The sequence below is a fragment of the Callorhinus ursinus genome, unplaced genomic scaffold (genome assembly GCF_003265705.2).
Source record: "Callorhinus ursinus isolate GAN/ISIS: 27379988/994484 unplaced genomic scaffold, GSC_fseal_2.0 scaffold96, whole genome shotgun sequence".
Lineage (NCBI taxonomy): Eukaryota > Metazoa > Chordata > Mammalia > Carnivora > Otariidae > Callorhinus > Callorhinus ursinus.
In genome coordinates, this window is record NW_027397158.1 from 1414611 (window position 1) to 1440716 (window position 26106).

At 62.4% G+C, this 26106-nt stretch overlaps 1 protein-coding gene across 1 annotated transcript in view; it reads right to left on the reverse strand.

Annotated features, from left to right (window-relative positions):
* Positions 1–266: 266 nt before the first annotated feature.
* CROCC2 (ciliary rootlet coiled-coil, rootletin family member 2) overlaps positions 267–26106 on the reverse strand; it is a 64145-nt gene continuing 38305 nt past the window's right edge. The window contains exons 18-31 of the mRNA XM_073888826.1: positions 25234–25347; positions 22413–22556; positions 18903–19120; positions 18150–18309; positions 17135–17176; positions 15844–16201; positions 15468–15649; positions 14961–15081; positions 14076–14209; positions 6733–6951; positions 5092–5185; positions 4781–4995; positions 3071–3130; positions 267–1783 (exon numbers count right to left, since the gene is read on the reverse strand). Coding sequence (XP_073744927.1) covers positions 1733–1783; positions 3071–3130; positions 4781–4995; positions 5092–5185; positions 6733–6951; positions 14076–14209; positions 14961–15081; positions 15468–15649; positions 15844–16201; positions 17135–17176; positions 18150–18309; positions 18903–19120; positions 22413–22556; positions 25234–25347 — 2112 coding nt within the window. The 3' untranslated portion in view covers positions 267–1732. The remainder of the gene's footprint in view (positions 1784–3070; positions 3131–4780; positions 4996–5091; positions 5186–6732; positions 6952–14075; positions 14210–14960; positions 15082–15467; positions 15650–15843; positions 16202–17134; positions 17177–18149; positions 18310–18902; positions 19121–22412; positions 22557–25233; positions 25348–26106) is intronic.

Genomic DNA, 26106 nt, shown 5'->3' on the forward strand with positions numbered 1-26106 from the left:
TGCTCTTTCACCCTCTCCTGCCTGGTCCATGCTGTGGGAACCACAGCCTTCCTTGGGCTCCCGGAGTGGCGCTTTCTCTACGGCTCTCCTGGTCCCTGCCTTCATTCACCCCCACCCCGCTGTGGGCATGGGGCCAGTTCTCTGACGCCCGGGAAGGCTGTAGCTCCAGACGCCTGGCGATGCCTGGCGGTCCCCACCCACAGGGGCTCCAGGGTGATGGTGCCGCCCCCAGGTGCCGAGAGCTCATATGGTGCCAATCTGGGCAGCACCTCCTAGAGGACTCACCATGCCCCTCTGGGGTGGAGTTGCCCCATTTTACAGGAAACTGAGACTAGAGAGCCTGTCCAGGATTGCACAGCTGCAGGGTGCAGAGCTAGGACTGCTCCAAGGCTGATGACCCCCAGACGGATGCTGGGGCTGCTGGGCCTCTTCCAGGCTGGAGGCCTCCACGCAGCGTGGCCAAGGAAGAAGCTGTGAGCCTTTCCCCTCCGATTCCAGGGAGGGCATATGGGCAGCTGTCCGGCCCCACCCCTGCCCGCTCGGCCTGGCCCCCGCCCCAGGACCTCACCTCCAGGAGGGCGGGGTGGGTGGTGTGTGTGAGGGCAGGAGGATGCCCAGCAGGGCTCCAGCACCCCAGGCAGTGGGCCTCACCTTGCTCGGTGCCCTCAGCCCATCTCCGTCCTCCAGCCAACAGGACGCTGGGCCTGCAGCCTCACTGACCACATGGACATGGGGCTTCTGGGCTTCACCTGACCTCTTGCTGACTGCCCTGTGGCCTTGGTTCAGAAGCAAGGCCTTGTGGAGGCCCCGTCTCCTCCTCATCTGTCAACAGGTGCCCCAGGGAGCTTCTGGAGGGACAGAGGTAGTAATAAACGTGCCGCTTACAAAGCAAGAGAGGCCGTTGGGAGAGGAAAGCAAGTCACTCTGCCCAGTGTTAATGGGGGAATGAGTAAAAGCGCCAACAGGTGAACCCCACAGAGGCCCAAGATGGCTGCCTCGGCCTCTGCAGCAACCGGAGCTGGGTTCCCGCAGGGATTTTCCCAGAGTTTATTGGCTGGAGAAGTGGGAGGCTCTGTCAGGGCTCTAACTTTCACAGGCCAGCGCTTCTTGTGGCCAGTGAGTCACGGGGACTTGCTTCTGAGTCACTTCCAGCCACCTGCCATGGGGATGGGCCCGCAGTTCCTGCATACGGAAGGTCCTGCGGCCTCTGGATGGAGGGAAGTGGTGGCCGGGCCTTGTAGGACATTATGTTTTTGGCTCCGGTTGGTGGAAATATTTTCCACGTGTTTCCCCGTGTTTATAGAGCTGAGGGCATGGAATGCAGCCTGTGGCCACGGAAGCTGGCCGGATGGGGCCTGGCGACCAGGGTCTGCCCAGATCCGTGCGTCCGAGCAGAAGCAGTGCCAGGCTGGGTGCGGGCTTGGCGGGGGGGTGCTCCCTGCAGCGGGGGGCGGGGGAGGCCCCGCAGAGGAGGGTCCTGGAGCAGTGTCCCATGGGCTGGGGGGAGCTCTGTGCTCAGTGGAGTTGCAGGGCGCCTGCTGACACAGGGTCCCTGGGGCAGGAGTGGTGGGCTCCCGGCTGTGACTGAACAGCCCGGGGTCTCTGTTCTTCTGGCGGGGGCTCTGCTGGCCCTGGCGGCTCTCAGCTGTGGTGGGCTGTGGTGGGCAGGCCGCTCGGGGGCATTTGGCAGCAGGGCTCACTTTTTGGCCCGGGAGGCCTGGCCGAGGCAGGCTTATTGCTGCCGAGGCACCTCCTGGTCCAGCTGCTTCTTCAGACTGGCCACCTGGGGACGGGGCAGGAGCTCAGGTCGGGTGGGCAGACCCCGCAGCCCGGGCCCCCAGGCACGGGGTTGTGCGGAGCTCTGTGGCTCCTGAGGAGAGGGGCATGTGTGGGAGAGAAACATCGGGCAGGCAGATGGGCTCACCGGCTGCCAGAGAGGGACGCCACCCACACGAGCAGGTCCTGGGGACTGAGGCCATTGCGTGCCTGCAGTGGACAGACCGCCTTCCATTCAGGCCACAAAAGCCATATCAGGATGATAAGGAAATACGTGCTCTTTGGCTTCTAAGTTTGGCACATGGGTCTCGGTGGGTTAGGGACGCTAACTTGGGGGTGACACTGGGTGGTCACTTTACCTTTCTGAGTCTGTTTCCCCAGCTGTAAAATGAAGGTTTTGACCCGAGGGCTCCCAGTTGTCTGACGGCTCAGAGCCCAAGGGTCAGCTCCAGCAGGTGTGTGAGGGGAGGGCTGGGGGGGGGGGGAGGGCAGGGCAGGTCCATGTCCAAGGCCACTGTTCTCCCCTCCTGACTCTGAAGGACAGGTGCAGGGACCACCTCTGCTCCAACAGCTATGTGCCAGGCACTACTGGACACAGTGACCCCTGACCCAGGAACTGTCCCCACCACTCCCCTTAAGGACACAGAGAGAGTGGTGACCTGGCCCAGGATCCTCGCTCCGCCCCTCAGTGAGTGGTGGGAGTGACCGGATGGAAGTGGAGAGTGGTCCTAGTTTCTGCTTGGCTGCACCGGGGGGTTCCGGTGGCTTCACAGCCTGACTCTTGCCCCAGCTCCTCGTGCCAAGTCCTTGTGCGGAGGTAGGGGTCTGCCAGCAGGGGAAGGGGAGACGTCCCCACCCCACACAGGGGTGGCCCCTGGACTTGCCCACAGGCCTGCCTGACCCGGTGCTTCCCACACGTCTCCCTCTTCTGGTCCGTGCCTGGCTCACGAGGTCCCTCGACCGTGCTACCACCCCCATGGGGCCTCGGAGAGACCAGGAGAGGTCCATTAGCCCTGGGTCCTGGTTCCCCCTCTGCCTGTGACTTGAGGTGTGACCCTGGTAGACCCCACTGTCGTCTGGGGCCGAGCAGTGTAGGAACGGTCCAGCCCGTCCTTCCCATCTGCGTAGGCACACTCGTGGGGCTGTGTGCAGCACCCTTCTGAGACCCACTGCACCTGGACACTCCCTGCCCCTGGCCCACCCCCCAGCCCGGGGCGCAGGAAGCTCCGCCGGCCCAGCTGACCTGCAGCTGTGGGTTCGACCTCAGGGCCCTGTCTTCGTCCTGCTGCGGTCATTCCTTCTTGGCCCCTGGCCGGGCCGGGTCCCTGTCCTTCCTCAGCATCCCCTGCTCCATCTGCAAGAGCCCAGACGGCAGAACTTGCGGTGGCCTTCTGGTAGGCGTGTGGTGTCAGGCCAGCCACCACTCTGGGAAGCACTTGGAGGGCTCTGGAAAGGGCTCTGGGTCCCCTGAGAGCAGGCTGGGGCGGGGGGAGGCCCTGCAGCCAGGGAGGCGGCTGAAGGAGGGGCACAGGGTGGCCTGGCTCTGGCATCCCCCTGCCTCACGGAGCCTTGGTCCCCTGCACTCAGCTCTCAGTCCCTGCCCACTCACTGGCCCCCATCCCAGCAAGTCTGTGTGCCCACCATCTGTCTTCCTTGGAGCTGCAAGTTGCCCAAGCAGAGCCCCTTCCTGGTGACCCTCCCCACCACGCCAGTCACGGGGCAGGGGGTTAAGTATCATGTGACCGAGGAAGCAAACACTTTCAACGGGAAGCCTGGTAGGGGCTCCTTTTGTCCCTTGTGGGGGGACAAAGGAAGGAGGAAGGAACTGACGCCCCAGGTCATGCCTTGTGGGTGCTTGACAAGGATGGTCTCCTTCCGGAAGTCCCTGGGCCGGTAATGGGCCTGTCAGCAGCTGGGGCAGGATCAGAACCCAGGCCCTTCTCCGACCAGGCTCCCTCCTCTGCCCTGCTGTGCCCACCCCATGGGTGCCTCCAGGCCAGCCCTCCGTTCCGTGTCCTCCCGGGGCTGGTCCCGCAGAGCCCGGAGCCATGGTGGCCCTGTCTTGCCGGGAAAGTTATGTAGTCAGTGATAGGAGGGTAGCGTTACAAAAATAAGGACTCCTTTCTTCTTCAGGGTGAGAAAAACAAAGAGTTCACTTCCACTGAGAAAGGAAGTCCTGTTTCTTTAAAAATCCAGCTACACTCCTGGAAGTGCATGTTAAAAAGAGAAGAGAAAAGTGAAATCCAAAATAAATAAACGGCCACATCCGGGTTTCCCCTCCTGAGACACCAATAAAGGGTTTATGGGTTTGGGGGCCCCTCACAGCTGACCTCCTGGAACTCATTAGCTGGTCCTCCCCTCCCCGACCTGTGCTGCGGGGGGGGCCCCCAGCTGGCTCTGCTGCCCTGGGCCGTGCCTCTGGGGCTGGGCCACTGCTCCCAGCAAAGGCCATGGAGGAGCAGTGTTCCCGGGACCAGAGGGGCTGGCCGACCCTCCTTCCTGGGAGGGCAGGTGGCTCTGCAGGGACTGGCTGGCCAGTGGCTTTCAGTGACTTCCCGACCTGCTGGCCTCTGTGCCTGCATCCCACCCCCGACCCTGTTCCCAGGCCCTCTGCCCCCACTGCCACCCCAGACCTGGCCACACCCCTCTGGAAAAGCCGCTTGTCCCCGGAGTCCATGTCAGCTGGACAGTGTGTGTCTGGTGGCTGGGGCCTGCCCCAGGACACATGTCCATGCGTGCTTGGGGACACTCCTCTGGCGGTTCCAGGCCCAGCAGTGCCCTCGCCTGGTGGGGCCTCACTGCTCTCCTGCGGGCTGTGCTGGCCGGTCCTTGTAGGAGAGAGGCTGGAGGCTGAAGGCAGCCGTCACTCTCCCGGGACCTGGCTGCTCCTTGCTCTTTCCTGCTCCTGCTGTGGCCAGTGGCCTCTGTCTTCCACTCCTCACTGGTGTCCATGTGCCGCACTGGCACCTCCGTCCTCCAAAGTCTGTGAGCTCTGGGCACCCACCTCCTTGTCATTCATTCCATAGGCTACGACTCGGCGTGGTGAGGCCACGCCTGGGATGTCTGGTCCCCTGGCCCCTCTGCCCTTGGGCCACAGCGCCCAGACGAGTGTGCCCCGCATAAAGCCGGTCTTTGCAGGTCTCGGTGAGCAGGGGATGCCGTGGCCAGCTCGGGGATCTCCCGGATCTGAGGCGGCCTCTGACAGGCCCTGGCTGGACGCTGCTGCCCGGGGCAGCCATGAGCAAGGAATGCCCTCCCTTCTGGGTCTGGTTCCCTTTACACAGGTGAGCCCACGTTGGCACACCTCTCTCACACCTTGCCGGGGCCAGCGCTGCGGTAGGAGGGGCTGCGCCATCCGCAGACCCCTGTGCCGCTCCCTTGCCTGCTCCCCGCACACAGCTTCCGGCCCCTGCTCAAGGGGACAGACGATGAGGGTCTCTGCCCAGATGGGGTCCAGGCATGCTCACTGAGGTTCTTGGTCATGGCCAGCCAGGCTGCCAGGGTGGCAGGACACATCCATATCCTCATCTCAGCGAAGCCTTGGGAAGACCGCCCTGCTCTGGGGACCATGGCTGAGGCCCTCAGCAAGCCCCAACGCCAGGACTTCTTTCTCACTTTGTGGACGGGGTCACTGAGCGGGAAGGGTCCGATGCCTCGGACGCCAGGTTGTCGGCCCAGCAAAGGCCATCCCCAACCTCCCCTATTGCCTCCATATTCCTGGCTCTAGTCCCCACCCTGCCTGCCCCTGGAGGGGGCTGTGAGGGCGTCAGAACCCCAGGGTCCACAACGTGGCTGGCACCCTGGGGCAGGTGGCGGGTGGGCCTGCCACACACCCTGGTCCCTGTTCCTGTTCCTGTGGGGCTGAGGCAGCCCCTCCAGGACAAGGGAGCTGCCTCTTGGGCAATGTGAGGGGGAGGCCCCGCTGCAAGGCGGGCACCTGCAGGCTGGGCCCACAGAGCCCTAAGTGGGGGTGGGGCCTGGGTGACGTTCTGCCTGGTTCCAGGGACACCATTTCCTTTCTCTGGGCCCCAGGAAGATGCTCTGGCGACCCTCACCCCCAATTTCAACCCGAATAGCTTCACTTTGACCTGTTTCATACATGGGGACAGTGTGGCTGTCACAATCCCTGGCCAGTGGGCCCCTGGGATGGGCCCGGCCCCTCGGCCTCGCTGCCGTTCCTTTTCCTTCTGCAGGTCTGGGGGCCGGCTCGCTGTCCTGCCTCCCCTTTACCACGGGTGCCTTCCTGGTCTCCCAATGTGTAGGCCTATGTGTACCCCACCTGTTACCCTGGTCCAGTCAGTAGGGCCCTGACCCGGGGCCATTTCCAACATGGACAACAGAATCGGGGGCTCCACAGGTAGGCAGTGTGTCAGGCCACAGAGCTCCCTGCAGGACTGTGGCTCAGATACTGGGGCAAAGCCGGGGCGATTTGCTATGACCTGCGGTGCCTCCCCAAGGAGAGCGAAGGTGGGGTATGACCACGAGGGAGGGGGGTGCGGAGGGTCACCCTCCAGCGCCAGGGCGGCCCTGGGCTTGGAGAGGGGTGCGCAACTGCAGAGCAAGCGCTTTCCCAATCACCAGGTGCCTGTGCCTCGCCTCCCGCTGCCGGCCCAGCCGGGACCCGCTCGGACGCTCCCTTTCCCCGCCCCTTTCCCCGCCCCCTGGAGCCGCGGGCGGGCCCGCCCACCAGCCCCGCGCCCCGCGCGCGCAGCCCCGCGAGCTCCCCCTGCAGTCCGCTCCCGCGGGGCGCGCCTCCCTGCGCTCTGCGCCCCGCCACCGCTGCGGGTGCAGAGCGCCTGGGCCGGGCCTCCAGGCTCCGCTGATTGCCCCTGAGCTGCGCGTCCACAGCCGACCCTCTGTCGTAGGGGCGCTTACTGCGGAGAGGCCTCGGGCCTCTGACTCGCTCCCGCCTCAGTTTCCCCGTGTGTCTGGGTGGCTCCAGGTGTGAACCCCTGCCTCGGGCATCTCCCAGAGCCTCCCTTCAGGCCGCCAAGGGACCGATGATTCCCTAAAGGGAATGCCCCGCCCTCTGGGGCCCCTCACCTGCGGCAAGGGCTCCTGGCATCTGCGCTGCAGGCGGGCGACGTGCTCCTCCAGCAGCTTCGCTCTCTGGGCCAGGCTCTGGCCGTGCCTTCTGCTCTCATCCAGTGCCCTGTGCAGCGCGTCCAGTTGCTCCTAGGGAGAGGAAGGAGAGGGTCTCTTGGAAACACGGCTCCCTGGGAAGGAGAAGCCCAGGGCGTCGGCTTGGGCCCTGCTGCAGGTCGCTGGGAAGAGGCAAGAACAGGCCAAGTACAACGTGCACCCATCAGGCAGTTTCGGGTGGAACCATGGTGGGGAGGGGGCTGGGGTGCAGAACTTGCTGCAAGGCTCCACTTGGCAGGTCCTCTGCTGTGGTCAGAGAGGCCTCAGAGGACACACCTGGTATCGCTCCCCTGCTTCCAGCCCTTGGAACGAACATGACAGTCCTCCTGACCCCATGGAGCCTGTTGAGCTGAGCCCCTGTGCCCCCCTCCCCCTGCCTTCTGCCTCTGAGATCTACCACCACGTGCCTCCCCAGCCTCAGCCCTTCTGACCCTGCTGTGTCACAGCCCAGGAGCGTCCAGCCCAGGACACTGTCCCCTGCCCCACAGACCCCAACAGCCCAGGCAGCTGGGAAGGCTCACGGCCCTTTCTCCTCCCTCCACACCCACTCACACACCCCTGCCCCATCCTTGGCCCTTCTACCTCAGCCCACCGAAACCATCATCATTTGCTTGGGCACCTGTGACACCCTCACCTTTCTGTCTCTGGACAGGCTCCACAGGGTGGCCTGAGCACACATGTTAGTCTATATGTGGGGTGGGCACACTATGTGTACCCCACCTGTTACCCTGGTCCAGTCAGTAGGGCCCTGACCCGGGGCCATTTCCAACATGGACAGCAGAATCGGGGGCTCCAGAGGTAGGCAGTGTGTCAGGCCACAGAGCTCCCTGCAGGGCTGTGGCTCAGATACTGGGGCAAAGCCGGGGCGATTTGCTATGACCCGCGGTGCCTCCCCAAGGAGAGCAAAGGTGGGGTATCACCACCTCCCCATGGCCCTCAGGATGAAAACTATCTAGGGAACATGGCTACCCCTTCAAACCACTGCCCTGCTCACTCTCGAATGACAGCCCCTTGCTGCTCCTTGCCTGGAGCACTGCCCAATGTCCTCTCAGCCCGGGGCCCCGCTGTGCTGGCTTCCCCGCAGGGATGCTTGGCCTTCTTTTGGCCAACCTCCCTGCTCTGCTGCAGCTGTCACCCCTGCTCTGAGCTTTCCCCAGGAGGACAGCGCCTGTTGTGTGTCCTGGGCCCTGGAGTGGGCCCACGGTGGGCCTGGAGAAGTCCTATGAGCAGACAAGCACAAACAAGCCTACAGGAGTCACCTGGGGAACTCGCCTGTGATGCCACATGGCTTTGTAAGACCAGGCCAATTTCCGGGTATTGAAGCTTTCCAAGTGTTTCGTGGGGGAAGTGGCCAGTGCCTCTTGTACCTTGGACTCTGGAAACTCAGGGGTCACACCTGCTGGTGCTTCGATGGCTAAGTGGGAAGACAGAGGTGTGGCGCTAGGGGGAGTCCTGTAGTTTTCTACACGGGAGCCGGTGGTCACTTGGGCTCAAGGGGGCAAGAAGTGGAAGAACATGACTTGGACTTCAGAGGCAGCCTGGAGGGGCCGTGTGGGGGCTGAGGAGCAGGCGGTGTGCCAAGGACTCCCAGGCCTCTACTGCTGCGGTGGTCCAGGACCCACTTACCGATCTGGGAAGGTGGGCAGGGGGGAGCCTTTGGGGGTGGACGTTCAGAGTTCAGTCTTGAGGGGTTCTGCCTAGGAGTCACTGGATGTGGGGGACAGTGTCACAGAACCAGGTGGCTCTGGAGGCCCAGGGCACTGAGGGCCAGGGGAGGGGGGAGGCTGACCTGGTGAGAGGCCAGAAGGGGAGAGAACAGGTCCCGGGTCAAGGGATGTTAGAGCAGAGGGGGGAGGAGGAAACGGCGGCCTAGGGAGGACCAGAGGGCTGGCAGAAGTCAGGACGGAGAGGTTAATCCCCTCTGTGGAATGCCCCAAGAGGTCGGGCAGACACAGACCCAAAGGAGACCCTTTGGATGGGACCAAATGTTGCTGATGACCTTTGCACGTGCACGTGCGCGTGCGTGCGTGCGTGCGTGTGTGTGTGAGGGTGGAGGGAAGGGCGGCTCTTCCCAGAAGTCTGGCTGGGAGAGGGGAGACAGGGCCAGCAGCGAGGGGAGGGGGAGGGGCTGCAAGAGGTGCTTGTTTAGGAAGAGGGAGACCAGGCACGGAGCCAGAGGGGAAAGCCAGAAGGCACAGGGACCCCCTGATGAGCCTTGCAGGTACCAGCCCTCAAGTCACAGGTGCCCGTCTGGGCTGGCGAACATAGCCGTGTGTCTGGGGGGCCTTCCCATCCCATATCCCTCATCAGTCGTCCCCAGTGCTGGCGTGGCCGTAGCCCTGTTTGTGGAGGAGGCGGATTCAGAGGAGGCAGGAGAGTGACCCCCTGGCGGAGGGAGCCAGTGGGCTGAGCCTGGACGTGCTTCCTTTTGTCTGATGCTTTAGTACTTCAGAAATGGACGGTGGGGAGGCCAGTGCTTGTGCCTAAAATGGCAAGGTTTCAGCCTTCCCTGCAAGTTTGGAAACTACCATTTTCTGTTTGCGCACATTTCCAGGAGAAAAGCAGAGGTTTCCTTCAAATATGGCTTAAATATTTCATGGTATTTTAAAGAGGCCCAAACCACTTATGTGAAGCATTATGCTCCTCTTGTAATGACTCAACTTTTATGGAATTAAAACTAACCGTAATAATTGAATGGTGCACCCTTTGTGAACATTGCCTGCTGCGCCACTGAGTTCTCCTTTCTCGTGTCTTTGTGGTTCTGTGGTTCTGAGTCCTGTTGCTGCACGAGATGTGGGCTAGGCCAGCAAGCCTCGAAAACCCTGGTTCAGTCTGAGGGTCCAGGTAGCCTCAGGAAAGTGGGAACTGTAGCCCCATGCAGGGTCCTGCCCTCTGGGAGCCCTTGGGCCAGTCCCAGGAGAGCCCAGCGCCAGGCAGCGCTCGGATGTAAGGGGGACTCGGTCCCCTGGACGGGGGAGCCCAGGGTCTGGGTCCGAACACCTCTGGACTCTGCCCTGTGTGCCTGCCGGTTTGTCCATCCTTGTGCCAGCCCCTCCTGCTTTGACCATACCAGCCTTATCATCAGCTTTACTATTGTTTTTCAAAATTTCCATTAAAAATCTCAAACATATACTCTTCTCCATAAACTTTGTGATCAGCGTGCCCTGCTTCCCTCCAAACATATCGTAAAAAAATAGACAAAACCAAACCAAACAAGTGAACAATCAACCAACAACCTACAAACGAGGAACATACACACGGATCCATCCAGAAGCTGATCGAAAGATCCTAACTGCCCCAGAGCCTCACCCTCTCACCAGGAAAACTAGATGCAGCAACAGAAAGAGACCCAAACATGTCATCGTTCTTTTAAATAACCCTTTCATTAAGAAGGTAAAACGGAAACTCCTAGAAAACTGGTAAAAAGAAAAAGAATTCATGTCAGAAATCAATGGCACGCACACCAAACCACAAGCGGGGAGAATGGGACAACATGAAATGCTCTATTGAGAGAGAAAGCACGTAAATCCGTCACTTACTAAGTTTAAGAAATGAGGAAAATCACAACAGTATTAATATAAGCCAAAATGAATCACTGCAGGTAAAAAAAAATGAGAAAAGAGGGTTCTGGCAGGTTTCCATGCGAGGATGGAAATGATTCTTTGAAAAGACCAATAAAACAGATGAACTGTTGGTGGGTTGAATTAAGAGAAACGAGCAGAAGTCTCCAACACCACGAAACAGACGCGGCCACAGATAGATAGGATGGAACCTCGGGTGTAAGTTCCAGCTCCAGGTAGAACTCCGATGTAAATAAAATGTGAAACAAACAACACGTGCGGGGCCTCGGCGATGCCTTTAAAATTAGGAGTGGAAGGCCAGCAGATGGGGCAAAGGTGGGGGGGGGGCAGGGAGCGACTGTGGCCAAGAGGATGGAGGTGCGGGCCAGTCCCGCACAATCTTCCAGGGCGGCTGAGCTGGGCTGGGCAGTGTCCCGCAGGGGACAGAAAAGGAGGGGAAGCCCACCAGTCCACTGTATGAAGAGAAAATAATCAGAACACCCAAACTCTGAGGAATTTGGTGCCCTGCAGGGCGCGGGGCGTCGTGTCCGGCCGGGTGGACCCTGCCCACCTGTGTGGCCTGCCTTGCCCAGTCTGCCAGCCCAGCAGCTTCTGGAACCGGGCTGACGCTCAGCTGGGGCCCTGGGAGGAGGGTGCTGGAGAAGAGGAGGGGCGGGTGCAGAGCCGCGGGGTGGCTCTGGCCGGTTTGGTTGGTGCCACGAGGACCCCTCTCGCCCCTCTGACGGGAGGACCCCCCACCCACGGCTGCCTCTCCCGGGGGTGTGTGTGGGCCCGCGCCCCCCACTTGCCCGGAGGCCACCAGCTGCCCGCAGGACCCCCCGCGTGCAGTGTGGGGCGCGTGTCCTGACGCTCTGGGCCCGTTCTGCATTGTTGATCTACTGAATTCCCAGGGTAGCCCTGGAAACGGGGAGGGATTTGCTCTCAAACAAGAATCTTACTGTTTGCATAGCACAGCCTACCATTTAATTAGAAAAATATGTTTTTAATTAACTTTCTCTTGACAAACACATTGGCTCATGTGAAACGGGGGTTGGGGGGGGAAGAACCCGGTCCGTGAAAGTGAAAGCAGTCCTGTCAGACGCAGACCTCGCTCTAGCACACCCTGGCGGCCTGGCCTGCTGACCTGCTGAGGGCCGTGGGGGCAGGGAGTGCGGCCGCGGGGCCTGAGCCCCTCGCCCCCTGCACACACTGCTGCTTGGATCTGCTCTTCTTCGGAAAGGCCTGGGGCCTCTGGGCCTCCGGTGGGTCTGAATCCCCCTCCCAGGTGCCCACCTCAATGGCCAACAGGTTACAAAAATTGGGAAAAACCTTCCTCAGGGCTGGAGACCAGAGACTTTGGAGGTTCCCACAAGATGGAGGCAGACGGAACCAAGTGGCCTAAAAATAGGAGAATTACCAGAATTCTAGGAACAACTTGACATGATGCTGATAGATTTTGGCACCCACACTTCACTGAAAAATTGAGTCAATTCTTAAGGAGAAAAATGAACATGGATAGAGAAGATCTGAACAACGTCCGAGCCCTCTGCACCCATGTGAGGAAGCCTCGCATGGAAACCTGCCAGAACCCTCGGGACGCTGACGCAGAGCCCGGGCTGGAGGGGAGGCCTCCAAGGCCCCCAGTCCCCTGGCAGGCAAGTGCTGGAGAAGAGGAGCTCGGGACGCCCCCCACCACAGCCAGCCATGCCCCTGAGAACAGGGCCTTCACCCTCCCGGTCCCTGGAACAGGAAACTTCTGGGACCGCTCTGTGCTGCGTCCTCCTTGGTCCCGCAAGCTCCCCACAGCCCCTGGGGGCTCCCCTTTCTGTCTGTCTTTCAGCGTCAGCCTGAACTATCTGGACAGGGACACGTGAAGTCGCAGGTGGGTCCTCCCCACTCCTGACTTTGAACCAGACCCCCTTCTTTTTTTTTTTTTTTTAAGATTTTTATTTATTTGACACAGAGAGACACAGCGAGAGAGGGAACACAAGCAGGGGGAGCGGGAGAGGGAGAGGCAGGCTTCCCGCGGAGCAGGGAGCCCGATGCGGGGCTCGATCCCAGGACCCTGGGAGCATGACCCGAGCCGAAGGCAGACGCGTAACGACTGAGCCACCCAGGCGCCCCCAGACCCCCTTCTTTGAAGCCAGGCAGAGGGAAAACATCTCGACGGTAGCAATCAACTGTGGTTCAAGAGACAAAGTCAATCTGAGGGGTCGGATCTTAGGGTCTTGAATGAAAAGAGAACGGAATTGCAAGAAATGGGAACAGGTGTCCGAAGATGTGGACCAACCGTCTCAAGAAGGGGATGCCAAGGGGGGGAGCCAGAGTAGGAACAGTCGAGATGAAAACCACAAGGACAGACCCAGGGCGGGGTTAGATTCGACACGGCAGTCAGATCAGCTAACCTGGACGAAGACCCTAAGTTCTCCGGGACACGGGCGAGGAGCCAGGCATAGGATAAAATAACGGAGGAAGCAAGTCAATGTTTTGGCACATTTTTGAACTTCAGAGATAAACGGGCCTTCTGGCTTCCGCTCTGGAGGGAACGGTTCGAATAGCCCACAACACCCCTACCTTTCTTGAACCCATCTGAGGATGAGGTCACAGCGCAAACAACAAAAGACATCGAAGTAGAAACAGACCCCTCCCAGAGAGATGGGCTGCGAGCCTCATTCACCGGTGTCCCCTGCACAGGTGAGGACCTGCTGACGTGCAGGGCCCCCTCTCCTTGCAGGACATTGGCAGTGCGACCTCTGTGTCGGTGGGGCTGAGATGCCTGTCCCGCCCTCCAGGTCCCATTCAGTCCCTCTGCTCTGCCGCTCCCATCAGCAGCATCTATCCAGGGTGGGGCCGGGGACCCTGATTCCCTGAGACCCCTCTGGGGGGGCCTGTGTTCCCTCAGCTGGTGTGCTGGTCCCCATGCCTCCAAGGGCCTCAAAGAGCTTTCTGGAAATGGTAGCCTGGCAGCTTCAACTTCCCAGACCCAGCTGCTCCCCAGCCCAGTCCTGCTGAGGCTGCTTTGACCTGTGGCCTCGGGTGGGGTGCAGGGCTCCCCTGTCCAGCCAGGCCTCCCCCACTCCTAGCCCAGCTTCCTCACTTGAAAGCAGGGGACCCGAGGCCACCTTCACAGCGCAAAGCCCATATATGGGGACATTTACCCAAATTAATCCTGTGTAACCTCCTTCTGTGTCTGAGTGGGACACAGTAAGCCGGTCCTGCAGCCACGTAAATGTGCATTAATGTGACCCCACAGAGGGCTCTGAGGCTGGGCCGGTGTCACCCTAGTCCTGCCGGCATGGCCACAGAGAGACGGACAGGCCGGGGAGGCCGGGGGTCTGCCCTGCCTCTGGCCCTTGCCGGCTCTGCCGCGGGGGCCGAGTGGCTCCCTATCCAGGATCGTTTCCCCAGTCTGCAAAATAAGGGCAGGGACCACCTCCGAACAGCTCTTACCAGGGGCCCCTGATGAGCTCTGTGGGAACACATGTCCCTTGAAGCCACCTGCTGTGCCTATGCCCATAGGGACCTGGAAACCCGCCCCCCTTCCTAATCTCCCTCCCACCTCCCCGGCCCCAGGTCCCCACGGCCGCATGGCCCCACCTGCAGCCTCCGCTTCTCCCGGCCGGCTGCCCGCGTGCTCGCCAGGTACTCCAGCTCCAGCCTCTGGAGCGCCTCCTCCTGCAGGGCCCGCGCCGCCTGGGTGCTGCTCATCTCAGCCTCCGCCTGGCGCCAAGCTGTGGGGCGAGCAGAGGCTTGCCTGGCTCCCAAGCGCTGTGGGGCTGCCACGTGGGCGATTGCGCCCACCCATTTAACAGGACAGGAAACTGAGGCTTGGTGAGTTTAAGTGTCTGGCACCTGGATGGTGGGGGCTGGAGAGGCCTCCCTCTGACAATTCCCTGCTCCTCCTGTTTGAAGCTTGAGGATCCCTGGGGGCGGGTTTGGGTCCCTCTGCCTGCTTCTCCTTCTCTCCCACCTTCTTCCCTTCCACAGACATTCCTCCTTTGAGACTGTGCTAGGCCCTGGGCCCACCTCCCGGGCAGACCCACTAATGGGGGGAGGAGGGGTGACCAGCAGGGCAGGGGCGCTCTCTGAGGGGACAGGGGACAGAGACCTGATGGAGAGATGGGTCTCATGCCTGTGGGCGGGAGAGAGCTCCAGGGGGCCTGCACAGTCAGTGCAAAGGCCCTGAGGTAGGAACCGTAAGAGGCCGGTGTGGCAGGAGGGTCTGGGTCCCCGCAGGGTCTCTGGACTTTAGTCCCCTGTGACGGGGAAGCCACTGCCGAGAAAGCAGCCAGCCAGCTGCCACATGCCAGTTACCGCCCAGGGAGGCACACAGGTCTGGCGCTGCTCGTGGCCCAGGCCTGAGCACTTCCCAGGACCGCACACGCCTGGCAGCCAGGGGCGAGGCACCCGGGGAACCCCTGGGGAGGTGGCGGGGGCCCCTCACAGCGATCCTTGAGGGCAGGGTGAGGGAAGGGACGTCACCTTCCTCCGCGTCTGCCTGCGCCTTCTGTAGCTGCCCCACGCGGCTCTGGGCTTGGGCACGCTCGCTCTCTGCCTCACTCAGCCGGCTGCTCAGGCTTACCGCCTGGAAGTGCCAGTCGTCCTGGGCAGAAGGACCCAGGTCATGGGGCAGCCTGGGGGGCAATGCAGGGCCGAGGTGCCGGGCGGGAGGCGTGGGGGGCTCGGGTGCGCTGACCTGGACCCCAGTGTGTGTCATAGCGGCGCCCAGCGCCAGGGGCTCTGCCGCCCATTCGGAGGAAGAGAGGACCCCGAGCCCTTTGGGGCAGTCAAGCTTTGAGAGACCGTGGTATTTACTGCTATTTATCATGCCAAACAAAGGACAGTGTGAACACTGAGGAGCCCAGTGACCCACAGGGCCCCACCAGGGTCTCAGCAGACCTGGGATAGACAGACAGATGGACAGCAGAGTGATGAGCGGCTTCTCCCCGTTTCAGGAGCCCCCAGGGCATGTCCTCTCCATTCCCTTACCCGTTCCCTCCGGGCATCCCGCAGCTGCTGCACCAAGTCCCGCAGGGCGTCCCGCACAGAGTCCACGTCCACCTCCGGGCTGTGGTCCCCAGGTGCAGGTGAGGGCCATCGCAGTGGGGAGCGGGACCGGGCGGGGGGGCTGGCCCTCTGCCGCGGGGAGCGAGCCTGGAGGCCATCTGAGCCTGCAGGACGGTCGGTGCCAGCTGAGGGGACGGCGTGGGGACGTGGTGACAGCCCCCACCCACAGGGTCTTGGGGTGGGGCACGGGAGTCCGGGCCCCTCACCGTGTGGGTCGTGAGGCCCGGGGAAGGGGTGTGTGTCCTAGGTGGGTGCAGAGCTGGGGCAGGAGCGACCTGAAGCCATTGAGGACACTGACCTTTCCTGGGGAGGCTGGGCCGCTCAGGGAAACCTGAGGGGCTCTGTCCCCGGAGCCCCAGGCCATGGCACAGCGTGGACCACAGCTGGCTCAGCTGGCCCTCCGAATGCCGCCTGGCACCCTCAGCCTGAGCTAGCGTCTGCTCTAGGCTGTGGACCCGGCGGCAGGCCTCATCCAGGCGAGCCTGCAGGCCCTCAGCCGCCCCCCTGGCCCGCTGCAGCCTCCTGGGGGTGGTGCGAAGCTCAGCCCAGACGGTCTGCTCGGCCCCCTGGCTCTGGCAGAGACGCTCCTCCAGCCGCTGCTTCTGGGCCTCTGCTGCGGCCTCCACCTCCGCCAGTTTCTGCTGCAGGCTCAGGACCTGCGGGAGGGATGTGAAGTCCTCCCAGAGCCACCTGTCCCCTGGAGCCCTGACCCCGGGCCTCTGTCCACTCCTCAGGGAACCCCTCAGGCTCCCTCCTTGGCATGTCACAGCTAGGGGGACCTCAGGCCCGCCTCCCAGTCCGTATTTGGCAGTGGGGACCCCTGAGCTCAGGTGGGGAAGGACACACCAGGACTCTGGAGCACATCCTGGCAGACACGTGAAAACCCCAGGCCCGACGGAGCTGTGACCCTTGGCTGTCCCTGCCTGTGGCCTGCCACAGCTCCACCTTCAGCCAGCCCCATGCTTGTGGCCTGTGGTGGCATGGGCTGGGTCAGCCTCCTCCGGAGCCCAGGGCTGGGGAGCCTCAGGGTGCCTGACACAACACCACGGGCTCCTAAGGGCTGGCACAGTGGGTCAATCGAGGGCTGCCCAGCACATGGTCAGGGCCGTGGGGACACACACATGCAGGTGTGGGTGTAGGTGTGTGCTCTGAATCCTGAGGCTCTTTGAGAATTGGGCATTTCAGGGGCCGCTGACTGTCCCTCGACTCAGAACTCACGTCACCTGGGTGAGGCTGTCCCTTTCTAAAACATGAGAACCCTAGGAGACACAGGGGTCACCACTTTCACGGCGTTAGCTCAGTCGGAGGCCCTGTCCCTCCACCCTGGCTGCACCCAGCCCCGCTGGGGAGTGGGAGAGAAGACGAGCCGGTGGACCCACGGAGCACACATGGGCGAGAGCTGGGCCAGGTGGCCCTGGATCCCAGCCCCTGTGACAGTGCTGGTGCCTTCTCTGCAGGCCGCTCAGCCCTCCTACCTCCCTCAGGGTGCCCTCGTGGGCCACCTCCGCGGCCAACCTCTGCGCCTGCAGCCCCTCCCGCTGGCTCTGCTGCTGGGCGTCCTGAGCGCCCCGGACCTGCAGCTGGCTCACCTCTTGGCTCTTTCTCCGGTTCTCAGCCTCCAGCATGTTCACCTGTGAGTGTGGGGCGGTGCTGATGGGGTTGCCGGCACCCTCCTGGATCCCTGCCTCTGCTCACATGTCCTGGGGGGGAAGCCTTCCTTCGGGGCAGCGCCCACACTCAGGGTGTGGGGGTTGGGGATGCCCTCCGAGCCAGGACACCATGTGGGAAGGAGTGGGTTGGGAGTGGCATCAGGGGGGCTGCTCTGGGCTCCTCACCAGCCCTCACTCACAGGGACCCTGGTCCCACACACCTCTCTGTGCCTCCGTGGCCTCATGTGGAAAGGAAGGTACCAGAACCTTCCTCACAGGAGGGCTGGGGGTGGGGGGTAGAAGGAGGGAGGGGCAGGACATGCCTGGTCCAGAGGGAGCCCAGGGCATCTCATGAACCGCTCCCAGTCTGAGGACAGTCGACAGCTTGGAAAGGCCTCTGGCCTCCAGGGGTGTCTAGGCCCCTCCTCTGAGCTGACTCGGCCCCAGTGAACTCAGCTAAGTGGCTCTTAACTGTGGAAGCCGACGCCGATAGATGAGTTCTCAAGCCCAAGGTGGCCATGCGGGGAGGCGCGGCGGCCAGGGCCCTGGGGGCGCCCCAGCTGACGGCCAGGCCAGCCCTGGGCCACGAGAGCCCGGCTGCTGTGGGCCCACCCAGCCCTGCCCACAAGTCCCCCACCGTGGGGTCTTCTTGGCACGTCCCCTCTGTGCCCTGGCTGAATTCCTGATCTTGAGTCCACGAGGGTCAAAGTGGTTGTTCTTAGCCAGCAAGTTTGAGGCTGGTCATCTGTACGCCCTGGGGCACATCGAACCGGGAGCCCCATGGGTCGAAGCAGGGCCCTCCGGCTGGTGGCTTCCAAAGACACAGGCTGCAAGGCCATGTCCCAGAGCTCGGCTCCAGCCGGTGGGTGCCCGGGGCAGGGGAGAGAGCTGGGGCCTGGGTGTGTGGAATGGGGACACCCCTGTGGGGGCGGGGCTCCAGGACGGCTGCCCTCACCTGCCTGCCCAGCCCCTGGAGCTCCCGGTGGGCATCTGCCTGAGCCTGCTCCACCTCCCTCAGACTGGCCCGCAGCTCACAGGCCTCCTTCTGGGCCACAGCTCGCGCCTCCTCCAGGACCAGCACCTTCTGCTCCCCTTCTTCCTTGGACCTCTGAAAACTGAGCAGCATGTCACAGCTGGGGCTCTAGCCTCTCCCATGGAGACTTCCTGCCACCCACCTCACTCTGGCCAGATGCCTCCCCTGTGGCTCGGTCCTCCAGTGTCCCAAAGCCCAGCCCCCTGGGGCTGCTTCCCTCTCACCTTCCCGGTATCCGAGGTCTGCGCGCCCAGCGGGCTCTGCCCCTTTCCATGTCTCTGAACCCTCCCCCTGCCATGCTCCTCTCTCCGGCCACACACTCCCAGAGACCCAACGTCCAGCAGCAGCCCGGCGCCGCTGAGGGCTGCAGTTCTGGCCTTGCTGTCGTCCGGGCCCCGGACCAGGCCCCTCGGCCTCCGTCTGCTCCCCAGCCCTTGGCCGTCTCCTGCTGGCCACGTGGGACCTGTCTGGCCTCTCGGCTTTCCCCCCTCCCCCCACCGTGTGTCGGCATGTAGAGCCCTCAGACGGACAACTGGCACCCTGGGTCCGCTTAGTGAGTCCACCCCGCGCCGTCTGGCCCGTGTCAGAACGCCCCACATCCCACATCCTTTGTCCCCCGGATGAGCTTGGGGGCTGGGCCGGCTCCCTGACAGGTGCGCCAAGGGGCCCTGGTACCTGGCCTTCTCCTGCTCAGCCCTGCGGATCGCAGCCCGCAGCTCAGTGTTGGAGCGCCGCAGCACGTCCTTCTCACGGGCCTCATCACCCAGGGCCCTCTGGGCCTCCAGGGCCTCCCTGCGAAGCCCCTCACGGCTCTCCTCGCTGCCCTGCAGCTCCCGGCGCAGCACAGCCAGCCCTTCCCGGGCCTCGTCCAGCTGGGCCCGCAGCCTCTCCACCTGGGGGAGGAGCATGGGCCATATGGCCCACGGGGGGCAGGGGTCAGGGGCTGTGGATCAGGCTCTGGTCTGGCAGCACTGATGTACCCCCAGCCCTGTGTCCCCAAGTGCTTGAAGGAGAAGCAGATAACCTGGGTTTGCCCATCTGGGGGGTCACCTCTCCTAATGCCATGAGGCTGCAGGGTGGTTCACGAGGGCTGGTCCCGGAGCCCAGGGAGGTGACCCTCGGACTCTCCTGGCCCTGGTGTTGCCCCTTGCCCCCTCCCTGGACTCCGGGGATGCTGGTCACTGGTCAGCCCACACGTCTGCACTGTCCCCACCCAGGTCCAGTGGCCTCTGGTTGCTGGGCTGCCCCACCTGCTGTCCTCTTCAGCGATGGTGTGACAGTGGCCTGGGCTCCCGACTCCTGCGTGGCTGTGGGCACACCCACCCCTCGGTCCTCATTTCCCTATCTTATGGGATGCCAGGGGAAGGTGGGTCTCTGGGTGGTGGCCCTTAGAAGGCCCACTTGGGCCAGGTTGTCCAACCACTCGGGCAGCAGGTGCTCACTGTCGCATGAGTGCTCTGTGCAGAGTGCTCCACAGAAGCACGGACACCCTAAATCCAGGGGTGGGGGGCAGGGAGGGGCCCCAGGTGGGCAGGCTCTGGAGCCAGTGGGAACCATGCGCTGCACATCTGCCCTGGACTCAGGGCTCAGCCGCCCCGACTGTAGCCTCTGCAAGCGGACCCAGGGATTGGAAGAGGCTGTGGGTGTGACTCCTCGTCCCCTGTCCTTGCCAGACCTGTTCCAGGCCCAGAGGGGACACCCATCATGCTGTCGTCCCCACACCAGGACACTCCACACACTCTGGGGGCTTCTAGATAGGCCCTGCCGATTCTGCGCTTCTGTGTGAGGCCCAGGAGCTGAGCCCAGGGACAGAGCACGGGTGGGGTCAGGGGTCTTACTCATGCTGCCCTGGGACACAGGGTGCCTCGTGTCAGCACCACCCCCAACCCCTGGAGGGGGTCTGGAGGAGAGTGCAGACCCAGGGAGGGGCCAGCCCACCCTTCAGCACCCAGGCTACGGTCCAGGCTTGGCCAGGACCTCTGGTTTCCTGCCTCCCAGGCCTACGCTCCTGCCCTGAGCAGGGTACTCTAGAGAGTGCTCTGTGCGGGCCCGGCTGGACCTGAGGAGGGGGTGGAGGAGGCCAGCAGCGAGCAGAGCCGAGAGAGGGGAAGCCACAAAAATTCGGAGCAATGTCAAGGCTCTGGTTTGCCAGAAGCAAACCCCACTTTGCTGGCTGTTTCAGTGGGACATTGTCCAGGCCTCTGGCCAGCCTGGCTCCTGTGTCCACCCACTGTTATTGTTGTTCTGTTTTTGGGAAGGGCCTAAGCCCCTCCTCTGCTCCCCTTACACCCCCCACATGTGGGAGCCACAACCGTGTGGAGCAGTTTCCGCAGAGCTCAGCAAAAATCCACCAGGAAGGTCAAGGACCAGCAAAAGGCCCTATCCATCATAAAAGAAGCTGTTTTCATTTCCCAGGGCCGAGGAGATGAAAACAAGCAAAACAAAGCGGGAGAAAGGCCCCTCCCCCTGCACCCCCGCCTCCCTCATGAAAACAACCATCCTCCTTACAGGAATTTTACAGCCAAATCACTTAATGTGATTATAATAATTATTTCTTTACTAGAAATCGTATAAACAGTGTCTTTTGAAATCTCCTGCAGGGAGGTGGCTCCAGGACTGCACAGTCGGGAAAGCAGGGGAAGGGCTGTTACGGGGCTCTGGCCTGTGCGTGTGAGCACACACGTGTGCACTCTGTGTGCATGTGTGTACGCACGCAGCACGTGTGAGTGTGTGGTGTGTGCATCTGCACACGTGTGTGAACGTGCATGCCCAGTCCACAAGCGTGAGGTGTGTGCGTGTAAGCTGTGAAGTTGCATGAGCTGCTTGGTGCACGTTTATGCATGCTTCGCGGTGTCCATATGTGTTTCCCTGTGAGTGTTGTGTTCGCACATGAGGCCATGTGTGTGCATGCACGTGTGTGCCCGTGTGTGCACGGTGCCGTGTGTTCACGTGTGCGTGCGTGCACACCGTGTAGGGGCTTTGGGCAGGGCTGTGAGAAGCCTGGACCTTCCTTCAGTTTAAAGGCTGTGAAAACGTTATGGTTTCCATGGCAACGGGGCCAGCCTGGCGCCTGGGAGGCTCTTCAGCTCCCTGGCTTGTTCTGCCTGCCCCCTCGCCTCAGCCTCCTGCTCCCCCACTCCCTCTCCGGGGGCCCCTCCCCTCTCCGGGGGTCCCTCTCCTTTCCGGGGGCCCCCTCTCTGGGAACCTGAACTTCTCAGGAGGCCTGCGATTTCTTCTTTCACCTCGCCAGAACAAATGTGCCCCCAGTCTCCTGGCTCCTCCCCTGCAGCCCCTAGTTTTAAAATCTCATTTTGCTTCCCCGTGTGGTCGCTGACCGGGCCTGACTTTGAAATCTGTTGAAAGGAGACCTTTCTCTTTGGGGGCCAAAGTAAACAGCCTGTCATGTTAAATCATGCTCTCTCCCTCCCGCTCCCTCTACTGCGGGCCTGTCCCTGGGGGGCTGGGGGAGGGCTGAGGAGCCCCTTTCCTCTCTGCTGCTCCGTCTGGTGCTCCCTTGAGCTCCCGGGTCAGTGCGCTTGCTGCCTGTGGCCTTGGCTCCTAGCCCGGGGTGGGCACGAGGACCCCCCCCCCCCCCCCCCCACGGCCCCACCTGGGCGCTGGCTTACCCTCCCCCAGCCCAAATCCCTCTGCCCTCCTGCCCTCCCCTCTCCCAGGCTTCCCAGGTCCTGTCACAGCTCCCTCAGAAACACCTCCCCAGTCTGCTTGCCTGCCTTGCCCAGGACTGTCCCCACCGCAGGACACAGTCACGTGGCTCCTGGGGGCCCCGTGTTGACCTCGAGGCCTTGGCCAGGTCCATGCATGGTTGCCCCCCAAAACCCCACAAAGCCCCCACACGTCTGCCCCTCTACCCCGGGCATCCCCAGGATGGCTTCACCCCACCAGGTGCCCGGTCCCATGGGGGTCTCTACCTCATGCCGCCTGCAGGCAGAGCCCGGCCAGCGCCACCTCACCGAGGCTCTTCCCGGGGCTGGTAGGATGGAGGGGTCTCTGGGCTGAGGGTCCACCTTCCCCCTCCCTGCTCCCCGGGTCACACCTGCCTTTCAGGAAGGCTTTCTCTCCCCTTCTCCGGGGGCCTCTCCCCTCTCCCGGCATCCCTGCTCTAATGGAACTGCTTCTGCCCCTCCTGGCACCCCTCCCCCCCCCCCCCCCCCGACATCCCCTCACTTCTCTCCTGGCGTCGCTTCGCTCTGCCGCCATCTTCCGGAGACTCTCGCCCAAAGCCGAGGCCTCTCTCTGATGGGCTGAGATGGCGTCCTCAAACTGGGCCTGAAGGGCCTTCAGCTCCGTGGTCATGGCGCTGATGGTGGCCTGGAGGGAGCAGCAAACCGGCCATGGCACCCACGGGTGGCCCGAGGCTTAGGCAGCTGGTGGTCTGCTGAGGCCCACACGGGCAGCCAGACGCTGTCCTCGCTCGGGCCGTACCAGCTGGGCAGGGGCCGAGTGCGGCCTGGGCCTCCAGGTCAGGGTCTTCACGGTGACTGCTGTCAATGCCCCCAATGCCAGGGTCCCGGGGGACATGGTGTGGAAGCCCCAGAGGGGTTCCCCCACCGGGAGGGGCTGACCCTGCCACCCACGCCTTGCCTCTGGGGTCTCCAGGGCAGGGTGGGTGGCAGGTGCCAAGTCAGGGACTCAAGCACTGACCTTTCTCATCCCTAAAATGTTGCTATTGGGCCCATCCCGCTGAGGGGCCAAGAACAGCGATTTGGCAGCGAGAGGGCCCTCCCCTCAAGTGTCACAGACTGCGGAAGTCCTCGGGCTGGGCAGTATGCTCAGCGTGCGTGCCCCGGAGCTCGGGACTGGGCCTCCACCCTCGCTGGCTGGCCGGGCACGGAAGAAGTCCCCCAGGTCCCTGGCCCTGTGGCTGGGGCGTCCACTGCGTCTCTTCCCAGACGAAGGGCCTCTAGTCGCCCTCTCTGGGACCCTGCCCGTCAGCATAGGGCCAGAAAGGTGAACCCCAGCTCAGAAGATGTGGCAGTGGTGGGGAAGGGGGAGCCCTGTCCCTGAGTCCAGGTGAACACAGGGACCCCTCAGCCGAGCCCAAGGTTTCCTGAACTTTCACATAGGTGGGGGCCTTAGGGGACACCCACATCACTGCCAGCCTAAACGTGTGAGTACCTGCAGATGTGCCTGGAAAGGGGTCACGGGGCCACCCCCACAGAGACTACGCAGCCACGCTCAGGCGGCCCATTCATCCGGGACTCAGCTTGGCCCAAATCTGCCCTCCTGGGGCCACAGCACTCATGAGGCTCCTCTCTGGCACTCACTGGTGGGCACTCAGAGGAGGTGGGGGTCCTTTGGGCCCCAGGCTAGGCAGCAGTGCTCGAAGCTTTCCTTGTCCACCAGTAAGGACAACACCTGCTTACCTGGAGCCTGAGGCCAGCCCAGCTTCCTTGCCAGGATCCCCCTCCTCACCGCCACCCCCCGCCCCCGCGGGCCTGGCCCCAGAGCGGTCTGGGCCCCATGGTGGCGGTTTCCTCAGCAGGGCGGGGGATGGAGCTGGCTTCCTGTTCCAGGAGGCGCAGGTGCCCACGCTACTGGCCCTGGGCTGCGTCTCTAAGAGCCCTCTCCACTCCCACCCGCAGGGATTCGGGACTCTTGGCTGCTGCAGAGCGAGGGCGCTAGTGGGCTGGGCCTCCATCGGGATGTGTCTCCGGCTCTTGGGGAAGGAGCCTCACTGTGCCTCCCCTGCCCCAGCCCCTGCTGTCCTTCCCCACTGACAGGATCACCTTGGGTGGCCGGGTCTGGCTGTGTCCCCAGGATGGACCCTGCATGGTTGTGGGGGCCCCGCCGGGAAGCCCCTGGGAGGGTTGTGAGCGACAGGGCACTGCTCTGGAGCCCCTCCACCTGCCCGGGGTGTTTCTGATGGCACCCCACACCTGGCTTTCCTCAGATGCCATCTCTCCTCTCTCTCCCTCTTCAGTGGGTTTTAATTTCCACTTTCCACGCCAAGGTGGCAAAGGACACTTAACGAGCTCCCTGAAGTGTCCTGCTGGCTGGCACAATCCCAGGGACCCCCACTCCTCCCAGCTGTGCCCTTGGAAGGGCCACCCAGCCTCAGGGCGGGACAGAGCAGGGTGGGGGCTCCAGGGAGAGAGGCTCTTGGATAAGACTTCCCTGGGTGCCAGGAGCCCCCCGCAGGCAGCTCTGCTCACAGTGACCACATCAGGAAGCAGTGGGGCGGGGTGGAAGGTAAGGAGACACCCTGGTTGAGCCTCCCCCCCAGACACAGCAGTGGGCGCCCCGCTCGTGGGGCGGAGGCACAGGGCCCCAAGGTCACTGCCCCCACTCTGAGTCCTAGCAGCTGCTGCCTGTCCTGCCCCTGGACATGGGCTCCTGATGGAGTCTGGAGCCCCAGCTGACCCCAGCTGGTTGTCCAAGGCAGCCTCAGTGTGGCAGTGGGCCTATACCTATGGGGGGCTCTCCCGTCCCTCATCCCTCGGGGGTGCCTCTCTCCTGGCTCGGCCTGGGACTCTCTGTGGATGTCCTTCCCAGGGAGGGTCTGCCTTGGGCACAGTGCTGGCCTTTCCAGGTCGGGTTTCTCCTTTGGGAGAGTCTAATGAGCCAGCCCCAAAAGGCCTCACACACATTTCCTGCAGTTCCACTTTACCAAGTGCAGCTCAGGTGCACAAATAGGCAGGGCTGGGTGTCTGTGGGGCTGGCCAGGGCCCGGGTCTGGGTCTGCCCTTCTCTGCTGCTGGCTCACCTGTGGCCCCAGGCCCTCCTCTGTCGGCTCTTCCTGGACGAGTCTGCTGCTGGGGAGCAGGGACTGGCTCTCACAGCGCCCCCCCCCAGCTTTGGTTCATTGGGTTTTTCCTTCCCATTAAGACAGTGTTTCCTCCCAGCAGACTTGGACATTCCCTGGGGGAAATTCAGGCTCAGGGGGGCCAGGATAGAGGGGGCTGTGTCCCTGGGACCAGGTAGGAAGGTACATCTCGGGGTGGCCCTACTGGGTGCTCAGTGTCTTGCTTGGGCCCACAGGGCTCACCTCAGCTTGCTCATGCTGGCTCTGGGCCTTCTGCTGCACCTGTTCCAGCTCCTGCGTGGACTTGGAGAGCTCTTCCCTTAGCAGCCTCCCCTCTGCTTCTTTCAATGACAGGGCCTGGCGGGATTGGGGGGGTGGTGCTTGTGAGGATCAAGGGCCTCTTTAAGGAGAGGCTAAAGCCTTTGCCAGGACGTGGTGTGTTCCTGATTCCACACCCCTGCTTGGGGAGGAGTGTCACCCCAGAGGCAGCCCTTGTCCCGAGTGGGCTCGATGGGGCCTTTTCACTCTGTCTGACATGGCCCAACTTCCGTGCCTATGCTCAGTCAGCTCTCCACACACTGGCTGGCTGATCAGGTGGATGGATAGTCAGACACAGAGATGGATGGTGGCTATGGATGGACAGATGAGTGTGTGGATAGAAGGAAGGATGTTTAAGTGAACGGGTAGACAGATGGTCAAGAGAATGGTTAGATGGATGGTCATATGAATGTGTGGATAGATGGTTGGGTGTAAGGATAGTTGGATGTTTAAGCAATTTGATAGATAGATGTATGGTTAGGTGTGTGAATGGAAAATCAGGTATGTGGATAGATGGCCATGTATGTGGGACATCTGCTGGGTGTATAGATAGAAGGATGGCAAGTCAGGTGAATGGACAGATGATGGACAGATAAATGGAGGGACAGTCAAGCGCATGGATGGATAGATGGGTGGATGGATCGGTACATGGATGGGTGGGTGGGTGGTAGATGGATTGAGGGATGGATGGATGGATGGATGAGTGGATGGATGGATGGATGGATGAATTGGTGGACGAGTGGATGAGTGGATGGGTGGATGGATGAATATCTGTCCCCCAGAACTTCTGTGGAAAAC